Source organism: Stegostoma tigrinum, chromosome 4 (assembly GCF_030684315.1).
Source record: "Stegostoma tigrinum isolate sSteTig4 chromosome 4, sSteTig4.hap1, whole genome shotgun sequence".
Lineage (NCBI taxonomy): Eukaryota > Metazoa > Chordata > Chondrichthyes > Orectolobiformes > Stegostomatidae > Stegostoma > Stegostoma tigrinum.
In genome coordinates, this window is record NC_081357.1 from 80241569 (window position 1) to 80262565 (window position 20997).

General features: G+C 41.0%; 1 protein-coding gene across 4 annotated transcripts in view; it reads left to right on the forward strand.

The window, feature by feature from the left end:
* cad (carbamoyl-phosphate synthetase 2, aspartate transcarbamylase, and dihydroorotase) overlaps positions 1–20997 on the forward strand; it is a 137574-nt gene that overhangs the window by 19126 nt on the left and 97451 nt on the right. For 3 of the 4 annotated variants that reach the window (XM_059645463.1, XM_059645464.1, XM_059645466.1), the window contains exons 3-4: positions 7442–7571; positions 13302–13444. In XM_059645463.1, the coding sequence (XP_059501446.1) occupies positions 7442–7571; positions 13302–13444 (273 nt within the window). The remainder of the gene's footprint in view (positions 1–7441; positions 7572–13301; positions 13445–20997) is intronic. The other variant, XM_059645465.1, reaches the window with a different exon arrangement.

Sequence of the window (20997 nt, forward strand, 5' to 3'; positions counted from 1 at the left end):
TACTTGTTCAAAAAACTCATTCAGGTTTGTGAGATACCATTTCCCTTGCACAAAACCATGCTGATTATCTCTAATCATTCCTTGCCTCTCTAAATGCATCTGACTCCTGTCTTTTAGAACCACTTAGAACAATCTGGCCACCACCAAAGTCAGACTCTCAGGTCTGTAGTTCCCAAGTTTCTCTTGCATTCCTTCTTAAACAAAGGCACAACTTTAGCCATTTTCCCAGTTGTCTGGTGCCTCACCCATATTTCTAGATATTACAAATATTTGTGCAAGGGACATCGAAATTTCCTCTCTAACTTCCCATAACACCTTGGGATGCTATTGGTTAGGTTCCAGAGATTTATCCACCTCTTTTATATTTTGTAAGACCTCCAGGACTTCCTCTTCTATAATGTAAATTGTTTTTCAAAACATCAGTATTTATTTCCATGAGTTGTCTAGCCTCATTTCTTTCTCCATAGTAAATACTGACATGAAATATTCATTTGATATCTCTCCCATCTCTTGAGACTCAACACAGCAATGACCTTTCCAATCTTTAAGGGGCCCTACACCCTTTCTAGTTGTTGTCTTCTTCATTAATGTACTTGTAGAATCTCTTTGGATTGTCCTTGACCTTATTTGCCAAGGATACCTCATCCTCTCTTTGCTTTCCTGATATCCTTTTAAAAATGCCCCAACACGGCTCAGTGGTTAGCACTGCTGCCTCACAGCAGCAGGGACCTGGGTTCGATTCCAGCCTCGGGTAACTGTCTGTGCAGAGTTTGCACATTCTCCCCGTGTCTGCGTGGGTTTCCTCCGGGTGCTCCGGTTTCCTCTCTCAGTCCAAAGATGTGCAGGCTAGGTGGATTGGCCATGCTAAAATTGCCCGTAGTGTTCAGGGGTGTGTGGGTTATAGGGGGATGGATCTGGGTGGGATGCTCCAAAGGGTGGTGTGGACTTGTTGGGTCGAAGGGCCTGTTTCCACACTGTATGGAATCTTAAAAAAAAGGATCCTGTATACTCTTTAAACAGTTCAAGAGGTTCATTTGAACCGAATTGTCTATATCTAATGTATGATTTTTATTTATTCTTGACTCGAACTGCAGTATCTGCATTCATCCATTGTTTTCTAATCCTACCAGCCTCACCTTTCTCTCTAACAAGAACATAATGCCTCTGAACTCTCATTATTATATTTTTGAAAGCCTCCCATTTATCAGGTGTTCCTTTATCTGCGAGCAGTCTCCGACCAATCAACTTTTGAACATTCTTGTTTCGTACCATTAAAATTTCCCTTACACAAATTTAAAAACTTCAGTCTTTTTGGAAGGCTAATCCTTTTCCATAACTATCTTTAATGAATAGAATTATGATCACTAGACCCAAAGTGTTCCTGGACTATCACTTCAGTCACTTGTACTGTCTTATTACTGAAGGGAAGGTCACATTTTCCTCCTACTCTAGTAGGAATTTTACATATTGACAAAGAGAATTTTCTTGAACGCATTTTAACAAATTCTTCACCATCCAGATGTTTAACACTATGGTAGTTCCAGTCAATGTTTGGAAAATTTAAAATCACCTATTTTTACACTTTATTGTTTTTACGTATATTTGAGACCTCTAGACAGATTTGTTCCTCAGTTTCCCTCTGACTGTTGGAGGTCTATATGATCTCATTAAGGCAATCATTCCTTTTTTATTTCTAATTTCAATCTGTATGTGTTCACTGGATGTTTATTCAGAAATATCTTCTCTAGTTATAATGGTACTGTTTTCCTTAATCAAAAACACCACTCCCCCTCCTTTGTTGCCTTTCTATTCTTCCAATGGCATCTGAAACCAGAATACTGAGCAACAAGTCCTGTGCATCGCTCTTCCAAGTTTATGTAGTAGCTATGATGTTCCAATCCCATGTTCCTAAATATGCCTTGAGATCATCTGCTTTACCTGCAAGATCCCTTGCGTTGAAATAAATGTGATTTAATTCTTCAGTTGGTTCTCTGATTTGCTGTTGTCTGTCTTTTCTGATTAATTTGTTGTTTTCAGATTCAAAGCCATCATCATCTGTCTTTATATTTACTCTGCTACTTAGGATCCCTCCACCACCACCAGCACCACAACCACCCTTAATAGTTTATGGTCTTCCTTAATAGAATTAGCAAATCTTCCTGCTAGGATATTGGTCCCTTTCCAGCACAGGTAAAACCCACCCTTTCTGGACAGGTCTTTTCTGACCCAGAAGAGATCCCAGTGATCCAAGAACCTGACTCCCTGAACATTAGACCACCTCTTCAGTTGTTGATTTATCTCCTTCGTCCTTATTTTCTTTCCTTCATTCAAGCTTGGCACTGGGACTAAACCAGGGATTTCTACTTTTGAGGTTTTTTTAATCTTCTACCTAACTTCTTAACATTCATTCTGCAAAGCCTGTATGAATATGCACAATAACTTTGTTTCTCACGATCCCCTTTAATATGCTTTGAATGTTTTGAGACTTCTTACTCCTCGCGCCAGAAAAGCAACATATTATCTAGATTCCCGCTGACTGCTGCAGAAACCCCTGTCTATGACCTTGACAGCAGTCTTCTATAACAATTATTCTTTTAAGTTTTTTTCAAACCCCATCCAACATAAGATACGTTGTTAGTGCCCAGGTTCTAACTGTCTGTTCTAGTTTCCTCTGACAGACTATCCTTTTCTACAGTACCCAAAGCTGAGTGTCTGGTTTGGAGAGAAATAGCTACAGGAGACTTCTGAACTATTTTCTTACGTTTCCTCAGTCACCCATCAATCTGACTGATCCTGCTGTGTAATCGTTTCTCTAAATCTACTAGCCATCTAACTTGCGTGCCCGCAATGACATTTAACCTAAAAAAGGAATAGTTTACGATAGCACCTTACGTATAAAATAAATTTCCCTTACCCAAGAATTAATGTTAAGTGGAGAAAAAATAAGAAATAAAAAAGATCAGACATATAAATCATAAATAAAACCCACTACTTAACTGAACAACTGAATTTTTTAAAAAATTCCTGCTTAAGCGGTCTTGCAGACAGCTTTAAAACTTTAGATTTTTTTAAAAAACTCACTCTAGAGTTGTGCATGTGTAGTCCTCTCTGAAGGCTTCATAAGCACAACACCACTTTTTTTAAAAAAAGCCCTTTCCTCCATGATTCAAAAAAATTCTTGAATGATACAAAAAGATTCTTCTTGTATGTATAATTTTAAAAAAAAACTCACCTGTGTGATTTTTTTAAAAAAAAATTACTTAGCAATGTTCAAAAACAGCTGTCTTCTGTGCATATAATTTTAGAGATAAAACAGCTGTCTCTGTAGGCCTCTCCAAAAGGTCTGTTAGCAGTACTTTGTTTGAAATGCAATCACACTTGTTTTCAGGGGCTTTTTGCATTGTTGACTAAAAGAACCAAAAATAAATCAAGAAAATCTTGTACTACTGAAATGTAATAACTCTAAGAAATCTAGAAATAAGCATGCATCTCAGGAGCAGCTGCAAGTTCCATGCTACACTCAGCCCACCATTTTATTGATGTCAGTAGGAAAAAAAAGACAGTCCCTTTTTAATTCTCATTGGTTAAAGAAAAGCTTACCGTTAATGCTCCAATGATAGTTTTGAACAGAAAGAAATTTCTGTGCATTATAGCTGTTTGCATTAAGTGAATGAAGGTTAGAGTCATAGAGCATGCAGTATTGCAACAGGCACTTTGGCCCAACTTGACCGGGTATCCTAAACTGAACTAGTTTCATTTGCCTGTGTTTGGCCCATGTCCGTTTAAACCTTTCATATCCATGTACTTGTCCAAGTTTCTCTTAAATGTTTGTACCCACTTCTACCATGTCCTCTGCCAGCCCATTCCATATATGCACCACCCTGTGTGTGGAAACAGTTGCCCTTCAGGTCCCTTAAATCTTTTTCCTCTCATCTTAAACCTAGGTTTGTACTCCCCTGCCCTGGGCGGGGGAAGAGCTTGGCTGTTCTTCTTATCTATGCCTCTCATGATTTTATAAACATCTACAAGGTCACCCTCCAGCAAAAAACAAACTCCTTTATAACTCAAACCCCCTAGTATCAGTAACATCTTTGTAAATGTTTTTTGCACCCTTTCTAGTATAACAACAGGCTTTCTGTAGTATGGCAACCACAATTGTGCTCTAATGTGTATCTGACCATGCCAATATCTGGTACAGTTGAAACATGATGTCCCAACTCCTATACTCAATGCTCTGACTGGAGACAAGTATTCCAAACACCGCCTTTACCACCCTGTGTACTTGTGATACCACTTTCAAGGAACTATGTTCCTGCACCTCTCCATCTCTGTTCAACATGCTCTCTGGGGTCCTACCATTTAGTTGTGTAAGTCCTGTCCTAGTTTATTTTACCAAAATGCAACACTTCACATTTAACTGCTTTAAACTCCATCTGCCATTCCTTGATGCATTGACCCAGTTGATCAACATGCTGTTGCAACCTTAGATAACCTTCTTCACTGTCCACTGTAACCACCAATTTTGGTGTCAACCGTAAACTTGCTAAGCATGCTTCCTATATTCTCATCCAAATCTGCTCTGTTTCCATCTATCTTCTTGGTCAACTTTTCAAAATTCTCAAATCATATTTATGAGCTACGATTTCCTATGCACGAAGCCATGCTGACTATCCATAAAGCAGTCCTTGCCTTTCCAAATGCATGCACGTTTCTGCCCCTCAGAATCCTGCTCAACAGCTTACCCATGCTTCTTTTAAGCTCTCTAGTCTGCAGTTCCTTGGCTTTTCCTTGCAACCCTTCTGAAATAATGGTGCAACATTAACCACCCTTGAGTATTTCAGCAGCTTGCCTGCGGCTATTGAACAAAGCAAATTAAAATGCAGGAACAGGCCCTTCAGGCCTCCCAGGCCTGCATCAACATGCTGCCCGTCACAACTAAAACCCCCTATCCTTCTGGGGACAGTATCCTATCAGTACTGTTAAGGGTTCTGCCGTTTACTGTATATTTTCCTTCTGGATTAGACCTTCCAAAATGCATTACCTCACATTTTTCCAGATTAAACTCCTTCTGCCATCTCTTTGCCCAAGTCACCAACCGATCTGTATCCTGCTGTACACTTTGACATCCTCATCGCTATCTGCAATCCCAACAACCTTTGTGTCATCCTCAAACTTACTAATCAGACCAGTTACATTCTCCCCTAGATCATTTATAAATTGCAAAGATCCCAAAACTGATCCTTTAGGAATGCCACTAGTCACAGCCCTCCATTCAGAACCACACCCGTCCACTGATACCCTGTCTTCAATGACTGAGCCAGTTTTTTTTATACATCTTGCAAGCTCATCTCTGACCCTGTACGACTTTACCTTCTGTATCAGCCTGCCAACCTGTCAAAGACCTTACTGAAGTCCATGTAGACAACATCCACTGCCCTACACTCATCGATCATCTTTGTCACTTCCTCAAAAAAACTCAACCAAGTTCGTGAGATTTGACCTCCCCTTCACAAAACCATGTTGCCTCTCGTTAATATGCCCACTTATTTCCAAGTGGGAGTAAATCCTATCTGAAAGAATCCTGTCTAGTAATTTCCCTACCTCGGATGCCAGGCTCACCGGCCTGTAATTAGCTGGATTATCCTTGCCACACTTCTTAAACAAAGGAACAACATTGGCTTTCCTTTTGGACCTCCCCTGTATTGATCATGCAACTATCTGCTGCTATGGACACTGCAGTTTCTTTCCTAGCTTGCCACTATGTCCCTGGTTAACAAATATACACAGCAGTGTCAGAGGTTTGTTCATGCTGCCAGCTCTGAGGAAGCTGAAACCGTGTCAAGTACTATGCACATATACTGATCACTGTAATGCAGAAATATACGATGACCAACCAGGTTGAAGCATTTTCTACATTTTAGTCTACTTTTGTGGAGCAGAGGCCAACTATTGTTACGTCAACCTAATTTATTTTTAGCAATATGCAGTGGCTACTCAAGAGCTTCAAATTAACTTGATTAATTTTAATCTATCCATTGTTGAGAGAGATCCCTGAAGGAATCTGGAAATGTGGTTCTCTGCACAGCTGTGCTACGAGTCTTTGACTTATTATCTGGGCTGAACAAATTATTTTCTCTACTCTCTCTCATTGAGATCATCTGAGAGCACAAAACAGTGATCACAGACCAAAGACACACAGGAAAAAGAAAACCAAGTGCTCAAAGAAGACAAACAGCACAACAGGTTCTTAATTAAACTATAATGTCATCCATTCTGCAAGGGCATTGCTGGTTTAAATTCACTCATTTCCTTCCCATTAACTGAAGCATCATACTATAAGCTTACAGGGTGTAGTGATTGCAGAGGTCAACCAGGTGGACTTTCTAATATACCAGTTCCCTGATTAGGCTGTTAACTTAGTCCCGTCAGGGAGCCCTGGTCGACAAATATACACAGGAGTGTGAGAGGTTTTGTCCATGCTGAGAGCCAGCTCTGAGGATGCTGAAAGAGTTCAAGTTCTACACATGTGTAAATCAAGGGTGACTTGGTGGCAGGGTACCAGCCTCCATGAGTTATTCCAGAGGGAAGATAATTATTTCAGCAAAACATTAGCAGCCGAAGAGATTGGACTGTTTCATACTTTATGCAAATTTAAATCTGTTGCAAGACTAGCCATAAAACATGTACCTCAGAAATTAAAAAACAAAATCCTCACAGAATTTCATTAGAATCCAGAATCACAAGCCAAAATTCCAAATAACATACAAATTAGGTTACCTATAAATTTTACCCATAATAGAAAGTGGATATGAGATGATAATGAACAATATTTGTTTCAGCGAGTAGCTTAAACCAGAGAAGACTCACCAGTTGTAAAATATTTTACAAAATTTTCAGAATAGCAACATTTCAATAATTACTAAACTTCAGAGGTGAGGTGGGGGTGCAACGAGCACCTGTGGTAAGCAGTTTACCTGAGTACCTGGTAATTAATAACCATGACCTGCCTCTATAACAACAGCTAGAAATGACCATAACTTGTCCATATGTTACACTGATATATATCATGCTAATTATACAAAATTGCAAATCTGCTTAATTAGGAAATACCATGCTACAGTTATTTCAAAGATACCAATATTTAAAACTCAAATGGTAGCATTTGTACAAAATAAATATTATGTTGTATAGCATTTTTGGTTTTTTTTTCAAAATGAATACTAGATTGTTCTGATGAAGGGTTATTGGTGAAACAATAATATTGTTTATCGCCACAGATGCTGGTTCTGCTGGGTTTTTTTAAGCATGCTGAATTAGATTTTCAGCACCTACTGTATTTTGTGCTAGAACTCGTTTCTTGGAAGATTTAGATTTCTGTTTACATTTTATCCGCCACTGGCGAACCATTCTAGTTTAATTTTCATACTTTATACTATTTTAGTGGTTTGAATCTTCCAAAATTCACGCTGCAGCATTAGTGATTGGTGAAAATTCTCAGCATCCAAGTCACTGGAGTTCAATTCGCTCATTAGACCAGTGGTTGGAAGAACAAGGAATTCCAGCATTAGAGGGTAAGAAGTTATCCATTTTGGAATTTGTAAATTTTAAGATTATTTTGGTCAACTTTTCTGCTGTGGTCTCAGGTTAAGAGAATAATTTGGTGTACTTGAGTCAGGAAGGGCGAAGTGGATATGAGTAGAGAAGACACATGGCAGTAATGAACTGTTTCAATGGGTGGGTGAATTAGAAAAGATGGATTAAAATGGACAGAGCAGGCCGAAAGTGGGAAGCTGTCATGAGGGAGCTAAACTACCTCAATATGAAAAGAGGTTGTCGGCATAAACCAATCTGAAGGATGGGAGAGCAGAAAGATATTGGGAATAATGCCATATGAAAGAATTAAGAATGCTTTAAATAGATACCTTAGACCAACCATGGCTCTTGGCGAGCCTGACTCAAGTTACAGACAGAGGTAGCTGCAGTAAGCAATTGGGCCATGATAACGAAATGTGAGGCTGGATGAACACAGCAGGCCAAGCAGCATCTCAGGAGCACAAAAGCTGACGTTTCGGGCCTAGACCCTTCATCAGAGAGGGGGATGGGGTGAGCGTTCTAGAATAAATAGGGAGAGAGGGGGAGGCGGACCGAAGATGGAGAGAAAAGAAGATAGGTGGAGAGGAGAGTATAGGTGGGGAGGTAGGGAGGGGATAGGTCAGTCCAGGGAAGACGGACAAGTCAAGGAGGTGGGATGAGGTTAGTAGGTAGGAGATGGAGGTGCGGCTTGGGGTGGGAGGAAGGGATGGGTGAGAGGAAGAACAGGTTAGGGAAGCAGAGACAGGTTGGACTGGTTTTGGGATGCAGTGGGTGGGGGGGGGGGGGGGGAAGAGCTGGGCTGGTTGTGTGGTGCAGTGGGGGGAGGGGATGAACTGGGCTGGTTTTGGGATGTGGTGGGGGAAGGGGAGATTTTGAAGCTGGTGAAGTCCACATTGATACCATTGGGCTGCAGGGTTCCCAAGCGGAATATGAGTTGCTGTTCCTGCAACCTTCGGGTGGCATCATTGTGGCACTGCGGAAGGCCCATGATGGACATGTCATCTAAAGAATGGGAGGGGAGTGGAAATGGTTTGTGACTGTTAGGTGCAGTTGTTTATTGCGAACCGAGCGGAGGTATTCTGCAAAGCGGTCCCCAAGCCTCCGCTTGGTTTCCGCAATGTAGAGGAAGCCACACCGGGTACAGTGGATGCAGTATACCACATTGGCAGATGTGCAGGTGAACCTCTGCTTAATGTGGAAAGTCATCTTGGGGCCTGGGATAGGGGTAAGGGAGGAGGTGTGGGGGCAAGTGTAGCATTTCCTGCGGTTGCAGGGGAAGGTGCCGGGTGTGGTGGGGTTGGAGGGCAGTGTGGAGCGAACAAGGGAGTCACGGAGAGAGTGGTCTCTCCGGAAAGCAGACAGGGGTGGGGATGGAAAAATGTCTTGGGTGGTGGGGTCGGATTGTAGATGGCGGAAGTGTTGGAGGATGATACGTTGTATCCGGAGGTTGGTGGGCTGGTGTGTGAGAACGAGGGGGATCCTCTTTGGGCGGTTGTGGCAGGGGCGGGGTGTGAGGGATGTGTTGCGGGAAATGCGGGAGACGCGGTCAAGGGCGTTCTCGACCACTGTGGGGGGAATGTTGCGGTCCTTGAAGAACTTGGACATCTGGGATTTGCGGGAGTGGAATGCCTCATCGTGGGAGCAGATGCGGCGGAGGCGGAGGAATTGGGAATGGGGGATGGAATTGTTGTAGGAGGGTGGGTGGGAGGAGGTGTATTCTAGGTAGCTGTGGGAGTCGGTGGGCTTGAAATGGACATCAGTTACAAGCTGGTTGCCTGAGATGGAGACTGAGAGATCCAGGAAGGTGAGGGATGTGCTGGAGATGGCCCAGGTGAACTGAAGGTTGGGGTGGAAGGTGTTGAAGTGGTTGAACTGTTCAAGCTCCTCTGGGGAGCAAGAGGCGGCGCCGATACAGTCATCAATGTAACGGAGGAAGAGGTGGGGTTTGGGGCCTGTGTAGGTGTGGAAGAGGGACTGTTCCACGTCTGGAAGCCAGAGGGGCCAAACCAAAACTGAGGCATGAATTCAAGAAATGAAGTCAATGATATAATGCTTCGATAGTGAGGTCAGGCAAAGGAATTTTGTTGGGAGTTGGCCACAAGAACAACATTGAGCAGATATGCAAGACGTGGATCTAATACTGATAGCTAGTTAGAAAATTGGATAATAGGATGAAAAACTGCTTAACATTAGGGCTGAGGTATTCGTTTCATTTTGTTTCGTGTGTATGTTAAGACATGGATTGTGTTGGCCTAATTGCCGTGGAGAAGTTGGTGAGCTGGTTTGAACAGCTACAATAGTTGAGGTGTAAGGACACCATGGTCTAAGTATGAGGAAAGTTCCAAGCTTTTGACACAGGTGCTATGAAGAAACTGATTTTATTTCTAAGTTAGGGTGCTGAGTGGCTTTAAGGGGAACTTTTGGTGATTGTGGTGTTCCCATATATCTGTTGCCTTTGTCCTATTAGATGGAAATGATCATGGGTTTGAATGATCTGTCTAAGGAGCTTTGGTGCATTTCTGATGGGAGATGGTACACACTGCTGCTACTGTGTGTCGATAGTGAAGAGCGTGGATATTTGTGGAGTATTCCTAGCCTGTGACCTGCCTGTAGCTGCAATGTTTTATAGATTGCCCAGTTCATTTTCTTGTCAGTGGTAACCTCAAGGATGTTGTAATTATTGGCAAACATCCCACATCCAGTCTTATGATGGAGAGAAGGTTTTTGGTGAAGCAGCTGAAGGCGGTTGGACCTAGAATGCTACCCTAGGGAACATCTGTCCTGGAGCTAAAATGATTGATCCCATTTTGTTTTGCTAGCGCTGCTTGATGCAAAGTCCTGTCAAATGATATCTTGACGTTGAGGGCCGTTAGTTTTCAAAATTACTCCGGAGTTCATCTCTTTTGTCCAAGCAAAGCCATAATGAAGTCAGAAGTAGAGTGACCTTGGCAGAATTCAAACCGAATGTCAGAGAATGGGCTAATGCTTTGCAAATGCTGGTTGATAGCACTGTTAAGTACAGTTCGCTGATGTTCGTGAGTAGACTGATTAGGGTGGTGATTGGCTAAGTTGGATTTGTCCTTTCCTTTTGTGCTTAGCACATATTAGGACAATTTTCCTCAATTTCCCTAATTGTAAGATAGATGCCAGTGTTGTCATTGCACTGGAATAGTTTAGCTAGGAATCAGCATATTTTGGAACTCCAGTCTTCAGTATTGTTGCTGGAATATTTTCAGGGCTCATTGCTGCTGTAATGTCCAGTGACCTCGGCCATTTCTTGATATTGCATGAAGTGAATTAAATTGGCTGAAAACTAATATCTGTGAACCTTGGGAAGCAGCGAAGTTGGGTCAGTGACTCAGATTTTGGCCTGAAGATGCTTACAGATGTTTCAGCATTGTTTTTTGCACTAAGTATTGTGTTCCCTCAAGATTGAAGATGGGGATTCCTGATAATGGTTTACTTGTCTACCACTGGATGTGGCAGGACTTTAGAACTTAGATCTGATCTGTTGGTTGTGGGATTGCTTAGTCCTGTCTTTTACAGATTTCTACTGCTGTTGACATGCAGTTAATGCTGTGCTTGTGGTACTATAGAAACCATCAACACCGTTCCTAAGTCTGTCCTACCCCACTGGCAGGCCAGACTTTACAGTTTAACACTTCATTTTTGGGTATGCCTGACGCTGTTCCTAGAATGCCATCCATCATTTTTATTTAACCAAGGTTGATCTCCCACGTTGCTGGTGTTTTTATAAGGTAGAAGTTATGCCAGGCTTTATGGCCCATACAGTGATGAAATAGAATTGTGCTGCTGCTGTTGGACAATAGAGGCTCATGGATGCCTAGTTTCGAGTTACTAGATCTGTTCTACATCTGTCCTGAACCATTTAGCACAATAGTAGTGCCACATGACATTGACCATACTCTCTATCATGTTAAGATGGAACTTGGCCTCCACAATGGTTCTGTGGTGGTCACCCCAGTTAGTACTGACGTGGTCAGCCACATCAGTGATCAGTGATCAGGGACTGGGGGTGATATAGTAGGTGGTAATCAGGAGGTTTCCTTCTCCGCGTTTGACCTGATGCTATGCAATTTCATAGAGCCTGTAGACAATTCTTGTCTGATTGAATCCTACTCTGCCATCACCTCTGGTATATCTGGTCTGCAGGTGGGACAAGACAGAATTGAGGATGATGATGGTTTCTGTGATATTATGAGATTGTTGCTTTATTCAATTGTGCAAAAACCACTCACGATTTTGGTGAGGTGGATTTTGAGTTTGACAGATCTATTTTCCTCGTCTTTTTGTGGTGCCTAGTTTGATGTTGAATGATCTGTATAATTTCATTCCTTTGTTTAGACTTCATAGAGGCATGCTAGCTTGTTGGCCATGTCAGATAACAGTAAAGAACCAACACATTGGTGACAGTCTGGAGTCACATTACGCCTGTTGTGTAAGAATGGCAGTAATCTTTACCTGAAGGACCTTTTGTTCTGTATGTTTGTATTTCAAATTTAAAAGTTCTGGTCAGCAGGAATTTATGCAGTGCTCCAGTTGGTTGGCAGATTTTATTATCTGCACTACATGCCTCCAATACAGGTGCAACATGGAATTTTGTGACCTGCTTTGCACTTTTTTAATGAATATTGATACATCCAACAATTCTTCACAACTTTTATGAAACAGTCAGATTAACTTTTGAGGTCAGTAGCAAATTACCAGTGAGTCTTTTGTAGCTAAGCAGTTTTTCGTCTTTTTAATCGGTCTGTTGAGAGTTGATAACTGTGTGGCAGGTGAGACTTGAACCCAGACCTTCTGGCCTGGAGTTAGGGATACCATCAGTGCACCAAAAAAACTCTAAAATAGATTGTTGTATGTTGATTCATTCACATTGCTGCAAGGCTACACCCAATAAAATTGATGTTTACATATCAAATCAAAGACCTTTTTTGTTCTGGTAGTCATTGCCGATGTAGCTTGACAAATTTATTACGTGATTAACATTGTCTGCTGTCCAGTTCTCAACCTTTGAACTCGAGTAGTTGTGTTTCTAAATCAGTTGGCTTCCAACATTTTTATTAGCTATTACATAAGGTGGTACTTTGTTTCATGCTCCTGTACTGTTTCTTTTATCAAATTAAATCTTCGACTTGCCCTATTTCTGTTCAACCTTGTAGAGACTTTATCTCCTGAGCCTTCAGATAAGTTGCTTGCTTTAAAAAAGAATATAGGCAGGGCTTTTAGTGGCTAAATAATTCTATGTTGTCTGCAACTCATTTTCTTGTCATAACATTGCTAAGGCCAAGTTGATCTGTTTATCTGTCTTAAGTACAGCTCAGTGTTAACATTTTGTGTTTGAATGACCGAGCTTTACAAGTGAATTTTATGCTGAGGGTAGAGAAAAGTAATTGGAACATGAATCTTCGTTTCATTACACTGATAAGCTCCCTACACCTATATTTATTTCAGAAGATTGAAATAATAAAATACTTTATTTGACAAACTGGTTGTTGCATTTATTAGCTGATTTTTATTTTTGTAGAACTTTTAAAAAAAAATAGTCATTCAAAATTCATATTCATTAATTGAAAGTATTGACTTTGGTATTACTTACTTAGAATCAATTACAAATGCCTTCTAGCCAACACACAGTCTCCCTAAGATGTTTTGTGAAGTAATATTATACTCTTAAAACCGATTAGGTGTGGATACCAGAAGCCTAACAAAGAAGATTCGAGAAAAAGGCACATTGCTGGGAAAGCTGGTCATAGATGGGACAGACGTGAACAGTCTTCCTTATGAAGACCCAAATAAAAGACATTTGGTGAAGGAAATTTCCATTAAGGTAACAAAAAACAATCAGGAATGCAAAAAGGCCATTTCAAGGTTTGTCAGTAACGACTGCTTTAAGCATTTGTAGCAACAAATTTAAGTCATCTTTAATACATAAAATAGAACCAAGGTGTTCCACAGAAATGGGCAAATGGGCTGACAAATGGCAGATGAAGTTTAATTTGGATAAATGTGAGGCATTTCATTTTGGTACAACAAACAGGCAAGATTTATACACTTTTATAGGTAGGATCTTGGGTAGTGTCGTAGAACAGAGTGAGCTATGGGTTCAGGTACGTAATTCTTTGAAGTTTGTATCACACGTAGACAGGTTGGTTAAATATGCATTTGGTACACTTGCCTTCATTGCTCAGTACTTTTGAGTATAGGAGTTAAGAAGTCATGTTGAGATTGTAAAGGACCTTGGTGAGACCTTTTCTGAAGTACTGTGTCCAGTTCTGGTCATCTTGTTATAGGAAGATCTTAGTAAAATAGAGAGGGTTCAGAAGAGATTTACCAGGATGTTGCCAAGTGTGGAATGTTTGAGTTATACGGAGAGGCTGGACAGGCTGAGACTTATTTCACCAAGAGTGTAGGAGTTTGGGGGAGAACTTTTTTATAGAGCTTTATAAAATCGTGAGGGGGCTCGTTCATAGTATGGTATGTTGTCCTTTCCCTACGATGGGGGATTTCAAGACTTGGGATTGTATTTTTAAGATTTGAGGAGAGAGGTTTAAAGAACATGAGGGACAAACCTTTTTCCCACAGGGTGAATTGTGTGTGAAATGAACTTCCTGAGAAAGTGGTGGATGTGGGCACATTTACAACGTTTAAAAGACTCTTAGATAAGTACATGAATACAAAAGGTTTGGAGAGATTTGGTCCAGGAGCAAGCAGGTGGGACTAGTTCAGTTTGAGATTATATTCGACATGGATTGGTTGGACCCAAGGGCTTGTTTCTGTGCTGTATCTCTGTGACTTTAAGTGTCATCCACTGAAGACTTCTCTCATTGTTACAGTAAAACATATTATCAAGTGTCCTTAGAATTGATTTAATACGGCACGGGAGTGGGCCGTTTGGCTCACCAAGATAGTGCGGACACAAACTTAGAAAGCTTTTCCTTTTATTCATTCGTGGAATGAGGGTGTTACTAACTATTGCCCATTCCTAATTCCCCAGAGGGCAGTTAAGAGTAGCTATATTGCTGTGGGTCTGAATACACATGTAGGCCAGACCAGGTAAGGATCGCTGTTCAATTCCCTACAGAACATTAGTGAACCAGATCGATTTTTCTGACAGTTGATAATGGTTTCATCGTCATAACTAGTCTCTCAATTCCAGATTTTTATTGAATTCAAATTCTACCATCTTCCATGGTTGGATTTGAACTCAGGAAGGGTCTAGGCCCAAAACGGCAGCTTCACGCTTTGTTATCTCGGATTCTCCAGCATCCGCAGTTCGCATTATCTCTCTCACCCCAGAATATTAGCTGGGTCTCTGGATTAACAGTCCAGCAAAAATACCACTCGGCCGTTGCCTCCCCTTACTCTATATCCCTCTGTTGCTTACCTTTTTCAAGCATCTGTGATGATGCTTTTTTAAATGTTGCCATTGTATTTGCTTCTGCCCACAACCTACAGTTGTTCTTATTCACTATATAAATTACCTTAACATTCCTAAACATTCTGATTGAGTACTATTTCCTGAACATAGTTCGTGCATTTACAGCATTGATTCCTCCCATTGTTCCTGCATCCTCACCGAAATCTGCAAAGAAATTCATCCTGGGAGACTAGTTATGACGATGAAACCATTATCAACTGTCACAGATGCTTGAAAAAGGTAAGCAACAGAGGGATATAGAGTAAGGGGAGGCAACGGCCGAGTGGTATTCATCCTGGATAGTCATCCCTTCTTCAATTATACATAAGCTTTGGGTTAGCTTCCATGTTTGATCATGACCCTCAAACTTATCCCTCTACTACAGCCCCTTAATCAGCTGATCATCCTCATGTCATCAGACTGCTGAATTACCTACTCAACATCAGGAAGACAGGAACAGGCCCTTCAGCCTATCAAGGTTGCACCAACACTAATCTCCACCTCCTTGCCACTGACCTGCTTCCTGGCTGCTTACTTGGGCTGAACAAACTGGGCAAAACATTGACAACCTTTTTAATCCACAAATGAATGACAAATCTTCCATCCTTTCTGTCAGCAAAATTGTTTACTTTCACTCTTGCAGTGTTGCCAGTTTTGATTCCTCTTGTAATACTACTATTGTGGAAGGCCATAACAACAGAATCCATTGCATCCATACAGTGTAACCCGACACTTCTAATGGCTAATCCACCTAATCTTTACATATCCCTGAACACTGGGCAATTTAGCATGGCCAATTCACCTAACATGCACATCTTTGGACTAGGAGAGGAAATGGGAGCACCTGGTGGAAACCCATGCAGACATTGGGAAGCTCCACACAGATATTCGCCCGAGGGTTGAATCACGCTCTGGTCCCTGGCATTGTGAGGCAGCAGTGCTAACCACTGAGTCACTGTGCCACTGTTAAACTTTCTTATTTCAGTAACTTCTTTGCTGGCCTCCAATCACCTCTGACTGTGACCCTTAACTTGTTTAAAACTTTGCTCTTTCCTGTCGCATTAAATCGCACCTGCTTGTCTCACTGGTCTTCTCTGGCTTCCCATACAGAAATATAACATGTTAATTTTTTTTCTTACAAACATAGCCTTTTTTACCCTACCCCGCTGCTGTCATTTTTAATATCCTGAATTCTAGCCTTCTGTTTGTATCTACCATTCTACCCTTTGCTTTAGAACTGTTGCCCTTTCTCAATCTCATTCAATACTTTATCAGTTTTTCTGATTTACAGGTAAACTTTTCCTGCTTTGCTTAGTCCATCTTTTCCTGATTTTGGTGTTCAGTTCAACTCAACTGTGAAATGCTGTGGATTTATGCTAGAGTTGACTGATACATTCGGGTATTGTCAGAGAATTAGGGTTCTGACTAATTTCTGCCCAGAGCTTGCAGGGAATTTGGACATGGTTCAAGTTGTTGAAATTTAAAACTATTAGAGAATTGCAGTGCTATTTATCAACCCTGCTATTTGTTCTTGATCTGGATCTAAATTATACCTGATCCACAATTTTTTATTTTAGTTTCAACAAGTCAATGGTTATACATGAAGTTACAGAATTCTATTGAGCCTGGCTTTAGACAACTTTATTTTACTGTATATTTTCACATTTTAGAATTCCGGGTTTTTTTTTTAATGAACTTTGTATGGTATGATCAGCATTGAGTGGCAGTTAAAAGCATGAATGTCAGAACTTTTGATCTATAATTGAAGGAGTCAGAGTAATGTAGAAACTAGGAATAGGAATAGGTTTTTTGGCCCTTTGAGTCGTCTTTGCCATTCAGTATGATTATGGCTGATCCTCAGTGCTGTAGTCATATAGAGCCATACAGCTTGGAAGCAGACCCTTCAGTCCAACTCATTCATGCTGACCAAGTTTCCTAATAAAGCTAGTCCCACTTGCCTGTGTTTGGCCCATATCCTTGTAACCTTTGCTATCCATGTACCTGTCCAAATCGAGTTCCGGAACCAAGAGGTTATGGTGAAGCTGTACAAAACTCTGGTGCGGCCGCACTTGGAGTATTGTGTACAGTTCTGGTCACCGCATTATCAGAAGGATGTGGAAGCTTTGGAAAGGGTGCAGAGGAGATTTACTAGGATGTTGCCTAGTATGGAGGGAAGGTCTTACGAGGAAAGGCTGAGGGACTTGAGGCTGTTTTCATTAGAGAGAAGGTTGAGAGGTGACTTAATTGAAACATATAAAATAATCAGAGGGTTAGATAGGGTGGATAGGGAGAGCCTTTTTCCTAGGATGGTGACGGCGAGTACGAGGGGGCATAGCTTTAAATTGAGGGGTGAAAGATATCGGACAGATGTCAGAGGTAGTTTCTTTACTCAGAGAGTAGTAAGGGAATGGAACGCTCTACCTGCAACGGTAGTAGATTCGCCAACTTGAGGTACATTTAAGTTGTCATTGGATAAGCATATGGACGTACATGGAATAGTGTAGGTTAGATGGGCTTGAGATTGGTATGACAGGTCGGCACAACATCGAGGGCCGAAGGGCCTGTACTGTGCTGTTATGTTCTATGTACCCGTTTCTACCACTTCCCTTAAGAACTCTAATAAATTAGTTCAAAGTGATTTCCTTTTGAGAAAACTATGTTGCCTCTATCTGATTACCTTGAATTTATCCAAACTCCCTGTTATAACATCTTTAATAATATCTTCTATCAGTTTCCCTATGCCAGATGTCAAACTAAAAGATGTGTGGTCTCCTGCTTTCTGCCCTTTTTGAGTAAAGGACTTGCAGAGCTGTTTTCCAATATGAAGGAACCTTCCCTGACTTTAATGGGTTTTGGAAAATTAAAACCAATGCAACTAACTACTTCTTTTAAGATGTTAGAATGAAATCCATTGGGACCTGGGGACTTGTGAACATGCAGTTCCAACAATTTGCTCTATACTGCTTCCCTGATGGTAATTCTCTTGAGTTCCTCCCTCCCTATCAATTCCTGAATTACAGCTATTTGTGTGATGTTATTTGCATCCTCTCTAATGAAGACTGACACAAAATATCTGTTCATTTTGCTGCTGTCACTTTATATTCGATTGCTAATTCCTCAGACTCATTTTCCTTAGGATTAATCCTTACTTTAACTCTCCCCTTTCAAATACCTGAAGAAACTTTTCCTACCTGTTTTTATACTTTTCGCTAAGTTTTTCTTACAGTCCAACCTTTCTTTCCTTATTGATCAATCTTGTGGTAATTTTTTACTCTCTTATAGTTTGTCCAACCTTCTGACCTGCCACCTGCCTTTGCATATTTATATGTCTTTTCTTTAAATTTAATGTTATCTTTGACTTGTATTGGAATGTATCTGTTCTGAATTTTCTGGAATATTTCCTTTTAAATGTACGCCAATGCAACACAATTGAATGACTGGTTTGCGATACAGAGTGATGCCAGCAGCATGGGTTCAATTCCCATACTGGCTGTGGTTACCATGAAGATCTTGCCAACCCAGCTTCCTCCCTCACCTGTGGCATGATGACTTTCAGGTTAGATTCACCACCAACTGCCATTCTGATGAGTAAGCTGTCTGTGGTCCTCTGGAACTATAGTAATTTTGCCTTTCAATACTTCTGAGGTTCTGTTTCCTAAATTGGTGTTGAACTCTTCACTCTGGCTGTACAAAACCACTTTCCTAGTTCTACTTAAATCATTGCTACATGGGCCATGACAACTGGATCCTCCCCTTTCACTGCAAGTTCTTCTCTAGTCCTAAGCAAATATCCTGAGCTCTGGCATTGGACAGAAAACACAGGCAATTGGACTCACTTTTTGCTGCAAAGAAAAATATCAGTCTCCCGACTGTGCTGTTGCCTACTGGCACTACATCTGTTTTGTGACTCCCTCCTTGATTTACTTGCAGTACCATGATTGACCCTTGCCTTAATCCAAATCGTCGGTTCACTCTTACCAGTTCTGCTTGAAGAATGTAAGAAATAGGAGCAGGTGTAGGCCATCTGGCCTATTGAACCTGCTCTGCCACACAATAACATCATGGCTGATTTTTTTTTGGGGCCCACTTCCACATACCTGCCCACTCAGTATATACCTTTAATTCTTTTTCTGTTCAAAAATCAATCTTCTTTGCCATAAAAACATTCAACAAGCTTGACTCAACTGCTTCACTGGGCAGGGAATTCACAGATTCACAACCTTTTTGGTGAAGAAGCTCCTCCTCAACTCAATCCTAAAACTGCTCTCCCTTATTTTAAGGCTATTGTCCCATAGTTGTTGTTTCGTCCACCAATGGGGACAGCCTTCCTGCTTGTGTCTTGTGTATTCCCTTTGTAATTTTATGTTTCTCTAAGATTCTCCCTTCATTCTTCTAAATTCCAATGAGTCTAGTTCCAGTCTACTCAATGCCACCTCAATTCCAGAATAAACCTATTGAACTGCCTCTGCATCACACCAGTGCCTGTACATCCTTTCTCAAATTAGGAGACCAAAACTCTCTACAGTACTCCAGGTGTGACCTCACCAGCACCCTATACAGCTGCAGCATAACTTGCCTGTTTTTAATCTTCATCCCTGTTCATTTGTCGCCTTAATTATTTGCTGCACCAGCATACCAACTTTTTGAGATTCATGCACAAGGACACCCAGGTCCCTGTGCACAGCAGCATGCTGCAATTTTTCACCATTTAAATAATAGCCCATTTTCCTATTATCCCTACTAAAATAGATGAATTCACATTATGTTCCTCTTTTCTCCCCATTCCCCTTTATGCCTTCAAAATCTCAAAACTTATCCATCTCTTTCTTGAATATATTCAGTGACTTGGTATTCAGTCTTCTGTGGTAGAAAATTCCCTTTGAGAGAGAATTTTTCCTCATCTGAGTCCTGACCGCCTGACTTGTATCCTGAGGTTGTGATCCCTTGTCCTAGACTTCCTGATCGGGGAAACATCCTCCTTGCATCTAGCCTATCCAACCATATTAAAATTTTATGCTTTTCAATCAGATTCCCTTTCATCCTTGTAAATTGTAGTGAATTCAGGTGCAGTTGAACCAATCACTCTTCATAGGTGGTCTTGCTATCCCTGATATCAGTGCAGTGAACTTCTGCTTCTGTGTATAGCAGGTATATCCTTTCTTAGGTAGTGAGAACACAACTGTTCACAATACTGCAAGTGTTGCTTCACCCAGGGCTCTGTATGACAGCCATTCTGGCATTTTTACTTCTGAATGCGAATCCTCTTGCAACAAAATCACATATACCATTTAGCTTCCTAGTTGCTTGCTGCACCTGCCTCCCTACCTCCATTAACTGATGTACAGGTTCTTTTGTACATCCACATTTCCAAATATATCAGTGTTTAACTGATATTCTGCATTCATGTTTTGCACACTGAAGGTATAATTTCACATTTAGCTACATTGGGCTGTATCTGCCATATGTTTGTCCACCCAACTTAATTTGCTGTGAAACCTCCTTGCATCCTCCTTACAACTCTCAATCCTTTCTGAAGAAGCGTCTCGACCCAAAACATCAACTTTCCTGCTCCTTTGATGCTGCTTGGCCTGCTGTGTTCATCCAGCTTCACACTGTGTTTTCTCAATCCTACCTCATTTTATGTCATCAGCACAATTGGAAATTTTGCATTCACTTCCCTCATTCAGGTCATCTATATTTATTCTGATTAGCTGCAGACTAACCACTAATCCTTGCAGTATCCCACTAGCCTCTGCCTGTATTCTATAAAGATCCATGTATTCATGTTCTGTCTTCTATCTGTCAAACAATTCTCAAGTCAAAGCCAGTATATTACCCTCTATCTCATGATTTAACTTTGCCCATTAACTTTTCATAGAGCCCTACAGCATTGAAACCAACCATTCGTTCCAATCAATCCACGCTGAATATAAACCCAAACTAAACTAGTCCCACCTGCCTAT